This window comes from Myotis davidii, unplaced genomic scaffold (genome assembly GCF_000327345.1).
Source record: "Myotis davidii unplaced genomic scaffold, ASM32734v1 scaffold370, whole genome shotgun sequence".
In the NCBI taxonomy this organism is placed as follows: Eukaryota; Metazoa; Chordata; class Mammalia; order Chiroptera; family Vespertilionidae; genus Myotis; species Myotis davidii.
Genome location: NW_006288615.1, coordinates 12,553,907 through 12,565,740, shown reverse-complemented (window position 1 = coordinate 12,565,740; position 11,834 = coordinate 12,553,907). Strand labels below are relative to the sequence as shown.

Below are 11,834 nucleotides of genomic sequence, written 5' to 3'. Positions count from 1 at the left end.
TGTCTTACTTTTATCTTGGGCCTGTCTGGCTCTAATGGGTTTTTTATTTGTTCCCAACTTCATCTGTCCTTGGGTTTGGCTGGCACTAATGGCATTAACACGTTAAGCGCCCAGTCTGTTTTGTCTTCCGGACAGATAGTGTCAGTCTCCAGTGACTGACAGGGCACTTAATGTGTTAATTGAGTCTCTGTCCTCTATCTCCCTAACCGGGGTGATTTGAGGTATTTACTCTCTGGTCAGCGAGGAGAGGTATAAACCATTTGTTCTCAAGTGTCCCTGGTTGGGAAAGATAAGGTCTTGCAATTCACTAGTTGGCTCTAAATTGGTCAAATTGTTTGCCCTTGTTTATCTTGCCTCAGTTTCCCCATTCCACTCGCCCAGGAATTTTCCCAGCTCACTATCCTGCCTCACTCAGAGCTTTCCCTGGGCTCTGAACAGGCCAGAGACATCCAATGGTCTACCAAGCACAGTCTCGGCCAGAGCTGACAGGGCAGACTTGGTGCCACAGGATGGTATACGGAAACATAAAAGGCAAAGTTAAAATCTGTGCATGACACTTATTTCCCCACCTTTTAATCACTCACTGCCTTGTTTGAAACCATTTCTTGTAACTGAATTGAGTACACGAGGAAGTTTTGTTTTGGTACTACTAATCCTTTTTCAACTACAGTATTCATTCATTGATGAATCGTTATGTCAAAGAAAAAGACAACGTTGCATATGCTTTGAGAAAATATGGAAGTGAGTCATGTATCAATTTATAAATTTTTGCTTAGGCCATAGTTTTTTTTAACCTTTGACTTTCAGAAGTAAACCATAAATAATAACAGAACAGCCACATTACAATGTTACTTACAAGAATGGCTGAGAAGGGAGCCACAGTCAAGTCAGTAACACTTTCATAAAATGAGTAGAACCCATTAATACAACGGCTCTTTATCACTTGGATCCAAATACACAGTGGACCACCGTGTCCCCTGACATTTAACAGTCACATTCAATAAAAGCCTGTTAGTGCATCCTCAACCCTCTAAGTCTAAGGGGCCACCTGCGATTTCCCTTTGAAAGCCTTGCACAAAGTGAGGTTAAGCACCAGTAAGAAAGACTGTTGTTAGCAGTTTTATTTCATCATCTTCATCATCATCAATACACATGCAGTTTCTTCCTCCTATGTACATGGCATTGCCAAATGGGTGCTACACTCTGCTTGTGGTACAAAGTTTATAAATACAGTATACCAATACAAAGTTGAAGCCATTAAAAAGAGTTTAATAACAACTAGGAGATAATGAAATCTGTAGTGTTGATGGAGTCTATGAAAGGGATTTAGAAACAACACATAAACTCAAACATTACAGTAAATGTGTTACTTGGGAAGGGGTGAGAGAGGGGCGTGTTATGTGCTGCTGCAGGGTTTTCTAGGTTGTCCCACATTTACTTTCTTTCTGCTATTATCTTTAAGTACTGCAAAGCATTGTGGGCGGCATCACTCTGTGCATTGCTGCAGGAGATCCCAGAGCCGTGGCAGACTGTGATAGGGCTGGTGGACAGTTCCGCGAGGCACTGATACTGTCCGTTGGCACTCAATTCTTCTGTAATGACATATTCAAACGTGATAGTTAATAAGTGCATACAAAGTAGATCCTTTGTCTAAGCAATAGTTTTTATCATTGTTTTTCTCTGTAAGCATCCATGGTAGACTACTCCACTTATCATCTTTGTTATTCTTTCTTAAAAATTTTTATTTTAGAGAGGGAGGAAGGGAGAGGAAGAGAAGCAGAAACATCGATGTGAGACATGTCCATTGGTTGCCTCCCACATGTGCCCCAACTGGGGACTGAACCTGAAACCTAGGTATGTGCCCTGACTGAGAATCAAACCCAAGACCTTCCCGTCCATGGGATGATGCTCCAACCTACTGAGCCACATGGGCCAGGCATCTTTGTTATTCTTGTACAAACAAAAAACAAAACACAGCTGCTCAGCTACAGCAACTCTCAAACACAGATGTGCTTGATAATCATCAGAGGGAACTTAGCAATGCAGGTGTCCAGGCCTTGCTCCAGCCTGCTCAATCAGAAATGCAGGGTTAGGGTTAAAATATGCCAGATTCTTGCATTTTAAAAAACAAACAAACAAAAAAGCTCCCAAGACAATTCTAATGTGGCTATCTGAACAGTGTTTACAAATTATTGAACCACAGCAACTTTTTCAAAAGGGAAAAAACCATTGGCTAGAAGCCTGGAGAAGTTGCATTTTTCATTATGAAGTCTAGGGGTATTTTCAGTGGACAGTGAACTAGGACACACATGGTTCAGGGCACTACCTCCTTTGTGCCTTAATGTTCTTTGGTTATAAATCTGGGAAAAGAGTCTAAGGGTTAGGGTGTTTTAAAGTAATACCTAACCCAGGAAACAAATGCTCTTCTCATCAACGATGAATCACTCTTACTGAAGACAACAAGTAAGATCAGGGAAGAAGGAGAACACACAAGTCATAATTTGTTTAAAGAGGTCATGATTAAATGTTATTTCAGTTAGTCAACATAGAGGGAAGTATCCAGATACAATGGGATTATTTAATGCCTGAAGAGACTTTCTAGTTCTAGCATCTAGGTTCTTTTATTTTTTTAAGTGAGGTAAAATTCACACAACATAAAGTTAATCATTTCTAAAGTGAACTATTGAATGGCATTTAGTACATTCGCAATGTTGTGCAACCACCACCTCTATCTAGTTATAAAACATTTTCGTCATTTCATCATACCACGAGGAAACACCACACCCATTAAGCAGCTGCTTCCAACTTGCCTGCCCCATCAGCCGCCTTTTCTGACCATCTGTCCATACTAAATTCCCAGCACATTTGATCCTAAAGCAACAGAGAAAATCAGAAGTTCTTTCAGTCCCTAAACACCCTACTTTCCAGTGCTAGGACCTCTGAAAGCTAGGTCCCTACAGGTCACTGAAACTGGAATAGAGGTATCAAGTTCTTCACATATTATACTGATGTAAAATCAAGACGATAAACGCATGTACACGGTAGCCAGCTTTATAAATTGACTTAAAAGAAAATCCAAACTGACTTCGTCTCCAGTCATTCTGCATTTGTCTACCTAAATGATTAAGGGCTAGAGAAAATGACAGCTGGAACGGGAGAAAGCTATAAATTGACCTGCCCCATGTGCCTCCCAGGACTGGCACACAGTGATGAAGTGGGGAGAGAGGTCTGGCGTGCGTTCTGTAAAGACACCACATTTATAGAACAAGGAGTGAGTTTGTGGGTTCTGTAATGACATACTCAAACGTGATGGTTACTAAGTGTATATAAAGTAGATCCTTTGTCTAAGCAATAGTTTTTATCATTGTTTTTCTCCAGAAGCATCCACAGTAGACTACTCCACTTACCATCTTTGTTATTCTTTTTAAAACGTTTTTTTATTTTAGAGAGGGAGGGAGAGAAAGAGAAACAGAAACATCTATGTGAGACATGTTCATTGGTCATTACAGAACCCACAAACTCACTCCTTGTTTTAGAAATGTGGTGTCTTTTTATCTGTCAATCTTCCCATCAGGGCGAGATAAATGGACAGTGTATCTACAGTTACTCTTCCCCTAACCTGGCTCTAGCACTGACTAGCTATGTGATCTTGGACAAGTGTCTCAACTTTTCTGTGCCTTAGTTTCTTCATATGCATACAGAACCTACTTCATAGGGTTAGTTTGAGGATTCAATTAGTTATTATGTAATGTCCTTAGAACAGTGCCTGGCACATAGTAAATAAAATTCTATAAATCTTAGCTATTATTGTTATTATTATTATAACTGTAGAGATGCTGGCTATTTTGAATATAATGTATGAGAATGGAAAATATCATTTATATATTTTACTGCTGTGGTAATAGAGTTAGATTCCTTAATCAATGACATTAATTATAACAGAAGTTTTTGTTTCTCAAACGTACTTTTAAAAGAAATATGTTTTGGGATAGCAAAAAAAACCCCAAAAAACCCTCATACCTATATCCAAATATGTTATATTAAAACCCTGTTCCTTGGCGATTTCACTGAGCAGCTGGATGTAATTCGTATTGGGAATACTGAGGAGGCTTCTTTTCAGTAAGTTGATCTTTTCACCAGGAGAATTCCTCAAGGAATGCCAAGTACATCCTAAGGAATGTCCTACTACGTTTGTCTGAAAACAGAGATGAAGGTTAAGACTCAGAACTGGGACTGGTTTCCAACTATAATTAATTTAGAAGGCACTCACACTTAATAGTTTATAATGCATGTTTAAATGGACACAATTTGGTTAACTTTCTAATTTAAACAAGACAACACAAACAAGTACACACATTTAACAAATAGCATGATGTTAAAAAAGAAGCATGTGCAATAACATAATGGAAGTATTAATTTTTCTTTTTTCATTTTTTTTAATAGTGAAGTATTTAAAAATATTTTTGTATAGCACAAATGTCTCTCAATTTTTCTGACACTCACATTAAGACATAAGATATTTAAGAATACTATAAACAAATTTGCAAATAATTGCATCTGACTAGCAGAGCAATCTACAAATTAAAATATAAAGCAATTTTCATATCTTTATGATTTCTTGTATTAAATACCAATCACTGTAACCAAAAGCTGTACAGTAGAAAACAAAGGAACTGTAGAAAAGGTAAAAGTATGTTGGGTTTGAGAAGAACAAGTTATTTAAATGAATAGCAGGATGTCCAAGAGTTCTTAGACTTATATTGCAGAACCCAACTGAGCTTGTTTTTGTTTTCTTTCTCCTTTTCCTTTTTTCTCCCCTATATCCTCCCTTTTTCACCTGTGTTCAGAATGTTTTACATTCCATGTTTATGTTTCTCAAATTATTTTTATTATGTCATTTAAAAAACCCACTACAACTACTCTTTGAACTAAGTAGGGCAACCTGTCGTTAGTCTTCCTTATTAATGAGCCCAGACATAGGTTAAGAAATTTTCAAAAGATCATAGGAATGGCCCTGATACAGAATTGAGTAATTTGTACAATTTACTAAATAGAATTTTATATTTCTTGATTGAAACTTTAAACAAAATTGTTTTTTTTAAATCATAATTAATTCACATGGTTTTAAAAAAACCTGCAATTAAAACAAACATCTAATGAATAGTGGTCTTTTTTCCTTACCTCCCCTTCCTAGATTTCTGTTCTACTCCCCAGAGGTACTTGCTGTTAAACTTTTCTTCAGTACCCTTCCATAAATGTTCTATGCACATTCAAGTACACACACACACACACACACACATAATCTTTTTAAACAAAAATGATAGCTTACTCTTCTACATCTTACTCATTCTTCTCATCTTTGCACATATATGTATTATATTTATTACCAGCCTCCAACTAAGAGTTTTAGGTTGTTTCTGGTTTCTTGCTTTTAATAACAATGTTACAATAAAAACTCCTTTGCACTTAAATGACTTTCTGTGCAGAATAATTTTTAGAAGTAGAATTGCTGAGCCAAAAAACATGCACGCTTTTAATTTTGGTAAATACTTCCAAATTGATTTTGAACCACTTTATACTCCCATCAAAGTCTTAAAGGGTGCTTGCCTTCTCATATCCTCACCAACACCAGGTGTTATCAAACTTTGTAGGTTTTGTTGATCTAAAATATGAAATTAGTATATTGTTTAATTTGCACGAATGAAGTTGAACTTTTTAAAAAAAAATAACTGTATTTCTTCTACTTGATTATCTTTAAAACTCAATATATTCTACATTTAGCTCATTATCTGTTCCTTCTCAAATCTTATTCCTTTTCTATGGTCCCCATATGAATGAATGGTGCCCCTATCTACTCAGCTGCCAAACTAAAAATGTTTATTTTCTCCCTTTTCCTTACTTCCCATATCCAATCAATGACAATGCCCCCTTCACTTTAGTTTTCTAAATAATTTTTAAATCTACCATTTCTACTGCCACTCCCTTAATTTAGGCCACCAACATTTGTCATCTGATTTCTATAACAGCGTTCCAACAGGTCTCTAATATTCATTAACTTTTCATAACACAGCCAAGTGATTTTTCTTTTACTGGATAAATTAAATTAGAGCCTGTGAATCCAGATTAAAATTTTTTAATGACTTTGTTCTCCCCTCAGAATAAAGTTCAATCTTCTTAATGGCCTCACCGTCTGAGACTCCCTCCAACTCTCTGCTCTAGCCATACGAAATTACTTAGGGTTCCTACACTACGTATGATGTTTCACTCCAGCTCTTTCTTCTCTCTGGAGTTCTTTTCCCCCTACTCTCATCCTACAAGTCTCAATGTAGATATTCCTCCAAGGAGCCTTCCCTAAACCCCCAGTCTCAGCTGGATGGCTTCTCCCATGTTCCTACAGCAGCCTCTGTAAGGGCCAGTCTAGTCTGTAGGTTCTTTTCCTTTCAGTCTGCCATAAACACCTTAGGAGCAGAGACTGTCTTATCACTGTATGCCACTACCCAGCACAAAGCTTGGCACAGAGTATGAGCTCACTAAATGTTTCCTGAGTGGATAAATGAGTGAATGAAGAAAGGGATGGGAATGCACTGTTAATGTGAAGGCAAAAATAGCACGATTTCAGGGCCTATTATCTTTAGATCCTCACAGTATTCTCAATTTGTCTATGCCTCCCAAGCCCTCTGACCTGGTCACCCCTATGACCCTGGCTCACGTAGAGCAAGCAGATTAAATTGGATTGGGGTAGTGTGTAACTAAACAATGAAGAGATTTTCTAAAACTGCAACTATGAAGTATCAATACAACAAGAAATCTAGGCAAGTTTCCTACAGCAAGAGATGGGGCGGGGGGATGGGGGGGCGGCGGCAAAAGAGGGGAAAATGGGAAATATCTGTAATACTGTCAACAATAGATTAAAAAAAGAGACGCTTAATCACATTAATATCATAGCTGTATGATCATTACTCACTAAAGAAATGTGGTTCTCTGGAGAAATGTTACTGAATTTGGCAAGAAATTTCTCCGCAGCATTTCTCTTGGCTTGTTTTTTTGATGCCCCTTTTCCTAAATAATTAAAAAGAAATGGTAGGTTTAGAAAAGAAATGTGTCCACAGAGAATGATCAAACGTGTATTGCATTTAATCAGAGAACCACCTCATGGTTTTATATACTAGTCTATTTTTTACTGACCTGACATCTTTGCTTGTTGTGATTCATATAGCTATTAATTCTTACATTTTTGAAGGCATTTCTTTTAACAGTTTAACTTTAGTAGTTATACTTTCTGTTTTTTCATTAACAGCTATATTTCCCTATGCCTAGTTTTAATGAGTTCTGATCAAATATTTATATTTATTAAGGTATATTTGAGTTACCACTTGTTTCTCATTGTTTTCCTGCTTACAATTTTCTATAAACTGACAATTATGTGGAATTTCTCTATCATGAATAAGAAAGGGGATACTGAAGTTGAAAGAGACCATATACTTCATCTCCTTCCATACTTCTGTTAGATTTAAAAACTACGGCCCAGAGAGATTAAGTTGCCTATCCTGCAAACCAAAGATTGCATCAAAAACAGAAGTTGAGGCACCTGCTTCTTGCTCAGTGCTTTCTGCACTGGCTCACACTCCCTCTTTTTTTTTTTTTTTTAAAAAAAAGACAGTCTCATTTTATTTTTTTATTATTATTATTTTTAAATATACTTTTATTGATTTCAGAGAAGGGAGAGAAATAGAAACATCAATGATGAGAGAGAATCATTGATTGGCTGCCTCCTACACGCCCCCTACTGAGGACCGAGCCTGCAACCTGGGCACGTGCCCTTGACCAGAATTGAACCCGGGACCCTTCAGTCTGCAGGCGAACCCTCTATCCACTGAGCCAAACCAACTGGGGCCCATGCTACCTCTTGAGGGCAAAAAGTAGCTTGTATGTTGAAACTAACAGGTAGCCAAGGCAAAATTCCTTTTCAAGCCACTTTAAAAAATAATAGAAACATGTTAGAGAAGTTAAATAGGATTCCTTAATAGTACTTTATTAACTAACTTTTTTCCTCATTGTTTATGGCCTTTACAATATAAAAGTTGCTATCATTGCAATGTTTTGTCATCTAACCTCTTATTAATCATCTTATTTTCAAATGCAAACAAGATGTTTTCTAGTCCTATCTTCTAGAATAGCTGCCGAAATACCAAATGAGATTTCTTAAGTATTTAGTATATCACTGAGGATTATATAATGAGTCAATTAGTTATTTATCTTTCCATTAATAACTCTTGATTTTTAAAAATATCAAATTAAGAAGTCTAAGTATTCTTAAACCAAATATTTACTTAAATTCATCCTCAGAAAGTTAGAGACAGTAGAACAGGAGTGTATCAATTTTTTCTCAACAAAAAAATTTGAGAAGTTGCCACCACAGAAATTTCTATGGTCATTCATCATTTGAAAATACATCAAATGTCTCCAATTGTATGAGGGTAAAAAGAAATAAGTACCAGTTTCCATAAATGACTCTAGCTTGCAGATTGTGGTATATTCTCTCTTATGAGCGGGTCCTCCCTCCTGGGAAAGGGTATATTCAGGAAGTCTCCAGCCATGATGAATAGCCAATTCCTAGAAAATTGAGATGAGGCTTTAGTAGTAATTTTTACTACGCAAAGGCTCAATCACATAAATGACATTCTTTCATGATTTTGATCTCATTTCTATTTATATGTTTAAAGGAATAATGACATTCTGGAATAGGAAAATTAGGGAATACCCTTGTAAGCCCATAATACCAAAACTGAAGCAGTTTCCTGCTTATGAATGGCACTAGAGGCCCGGTACATGAAATTCAGTGTCCCTCAGCCCGGCCTGCACCCTCTCCAATCTGGAACCCCTCCGGGGATGTCCGACTGCTGGTTTAGGCCCCATCCCGGCAGTCAGACATCCCTCTCACAATCCAGGACCGCTGGCTCCTCACTGCTTGCCTGCCTACCTGCCTGATCACCCCTAACTGCCTCTGCCTGCCTGCCTGATCGACCCTAACCACCTCTGCCTGCCGGCCTGTTCTCCCCCTAACCACTCTCCTGCAGGCTTGATTGCCACCTAACGGCTCCCCTGCCAGCCTGATCGCACCCCTAACTGCTTGCTCCCCTGCACTGGCCTGATCTTAGCCCTCACTACTTGCTCCCCCGCCTGTCTGATTGCCCCTAACTGCTTGCTCCCTTACTGGCCTGATTGCCCCTAACAGCCTCTGCCTTGGTCCCCGCCACCAACGCTTTGTCCGGAAGGAAGTCGGACATCTGGAAGATTTCCAGTCAACCCGTTCTAATTAGCATATTACCCTTTTATTGGTAGAGATTCTTCCATTAAGCTACAGTGAGCTGATATCAAAGAGTTCAAGTAGGAAGACAAACTGAGTAAAAACCTCAGAGGATATCCATAGGTTTTGCTGCCAACAGTTCCTAAAGCCTTTTCCCTCTGAGCTATAGACCCCTCTACCCACAGCTGGCTAATCACTGTAACTGATCAAGAGCAAAAGAGGAGCAGAGATAGCAAACTGGTTTGGAAAAGGAGAAAACTACAGAATAACTCATGGAGCAGGAAAGAGACCAAAGGACTGGTTGGATAACCGGGAGGGGTGTTGTCCAAGAGAGCACACAGATAATCTGCAAAAGGCTATTCTGTATGCCGAAATTCAGAGCTGAATATATATATTTGGTAGAATAAGCAAATGAAGACTTCTTCCCTATTCTTGAATTAGGCTACCTGATTTGAGTTCTTTAAATTTAGTCTTTTGTCTCAACAAAAGTAGAAAGAGGTTTGTCAAAAAAGTGGCAAGAAACATTCTTAAAGTATAAAACATATGCAGAGGTTCTGTTGATCTCAAATGAGAATTCCACAAGCCAAAGGCAGATACTGTATATGGAGGAAAATCCAAAAAATAAACAGGAAAATAATTTCAAGTTAGCACTGTAATATCTAATGACCATAAATTGGAAAACAAAATATTATATCATCTTATCTTTAAAATATTAATTCCTTGTTTAGCCCAATTATGACACCTTTCTTCAGTAGACAAAATGTTAAATATGGAAAAACTGTGCAACTTACCTGTAATGAGCCAATAGGATTAAGCTGGTTCTTTGGTTGCTTGGAAGGATCAGGCATTAAGGGGTCAGGAACTGCAAAGCTAAACATTTTTTAAAGTGTTATAAACCCAAATGATCTCCCCCAAGTTACCAAATACACGACAAGTACTTTCTCTTCCCCCCTCTATGTCTTTGCTTTTGCTGTTCGCTCTACACAGAATGCCCTTATCTCCCGACTCTTTCACGAGAATCTGATCTACCCATCACCCAAGGAATATCTCAAATGCCACATCCTGTAAAAAGCCTACCCTCTTACCCCAATGGAACATATTTTCTCACTCCTTTGAGCCATTATAACATTTGGTTTGACACTTGCTTAAGCAAACTATTTTACCATAAGTTATACACTCTTACAAATACATGTAATTTGTCCATCCCTCACCACCTCTTGCCCCTGTTCAGATTGTAAACTCCTTGATGGTAGGGCCCATCTATTACTTACCTTCATAAGCTTTGTAGTACTTTGCATGTAACTGGTGCTCAATAAAATGTATTTAAGTAAAGCATACAATTGTTACAACTACACAAAAAGGGAAGACTAATAATTAGTCAGGAAATTTAGCCTGTGAATAATGTAAATCATAAATGCAGTTTTTCCTTCAGATAATTAATTATAGGAGAAAAATCTGTTTGATATATCATCTGCTCTAAGCTAGGATAACCCTAAGATTTACATGCATCCTAGATGGCCTGCATGAATCTGGTTTCAGCATCTGACGATGGTTATTAGGAAAAAAGAAAACAATTTCTTCTAAGTAATTTGAAATACTAATTACTTGGGTGATGGTGCCTGACATTGAATAAGCTACATTTCCGGGTACTACCACTGAGGCAATTGAAAGTCATTTCTTCCCTGACAAATGAGACTTAGTTATTGCCACTTCCTCAAGTTTCTTTTCTACCAGAATTTCAAGCTTTACAGAGGCTGATGAGATATGAATATTCACTTACAATGCTGCATGTCTAAGCTACCTAAAAAATTGTGATGAAGAAGTGAGAAAGTCTGTATTAAATCAGGCCACTTTAGGTCTCATTATAGCTTAGTAATTCCCATTTTATCTGCCAAGAAGCACAAAAATACAGGGAGGGGCAAAAGTAGGTTTATAGTTGTAAGTACACATATTAGTTTATTCCTGTATTATTTATTAATTATTCTATTATTTTCCATACGAACAACTGTAAGCCTACTTTTGCCCCATCCTGTAAAGTGCATGAGTCTTTTCTGCTGATAAAGTGAAGTGCTCATGTGCAGGAAGGACACAGCGTACACTCATTTCCACAAATACACTTAACGTTTTGGGTTGATCCTGGGCAGCAGAGAAATAGCATAGCCATCACAAGCAAGGGGGAGATCCAGTACCTGCCATTCCATTTGGCATGTCTAAAAAGGTAGCATCAATCAATTATAGAATCAAGCATCATTTTATAAAATCCAAGGCTTACACTGGCTAAACTATCCGAATGGTTAGAATAATTTAGAAAAAGGGAGCAGCATTGCATGAGAGCCCAGATACATCCCTAAGTCAACAGTTTTGCTATGGCTGGGAAGCAAAAACCCCACGGGCCTATGCTATCAGCTACGAACAGATACGCAAACTGTTCTCCAAATATATTTGAGTGCATGCAAAGAAAAGCCGCTGAAGGCACACCATATTCCAGGCTGTGCCCATTAGAAACCAAGGACACCACTTCAAGATA

At 37.9% G+C, this 11,834-nt stretch overlaps 1 protein-coding gene across 7 annotated transcripts in view; it reads right to left on the bottom strand.

The window, feature by feature from the left end:
* Positions 1–1,096: 1,096 nt before the first annotated feature.
* PRKRA (protein activator of interferon induced protein kinase EIF2AK2) overlaps positions 1,097–11,834 on the bottom strand; it is a 15,172-nt gene continuing 4,434 nt past the window's right edge. For 3 of the 7 annotated variants that reach the window (XM_015561960.1, XM_015561958.1, XM_015561959.1), the window contains 6 exons: positions 11,007–11,061; positions 10,099–10,177; positions 8,496–8,613; positions 6,965–7,059; positions 4,021–4,195; positions 1,101–1,592 (listed from right to left, as the gene is read on the bottom strand). In XM_015561960.1, coding sequence (XP_015417446.1) covers positions 1,435–1,592; positions 4,021–4,195; positions 6,965–7,059; positions 8,496–8,613; positions 10,099–10,177; positions 11,007–11,061 — 680 coding nt within the window. In that variant the 3' untranslated portion in view covers positions 1,101–1,434. Of the gene's footprint in view, positions 1,593–2,810; positions 2,872–4,020; positions 4,196–6,964; positions 7,060–8,495; positions 8,614–10,098; positions 10,178–11,006; positions 11,062–11,834 lie in introns of all 7 variants that reach the window. The other 4 variants (XM_015561956.1, XM_015561961.1, XM_015561957.1 and 1 more) reach the window with 3 other exon arrangements.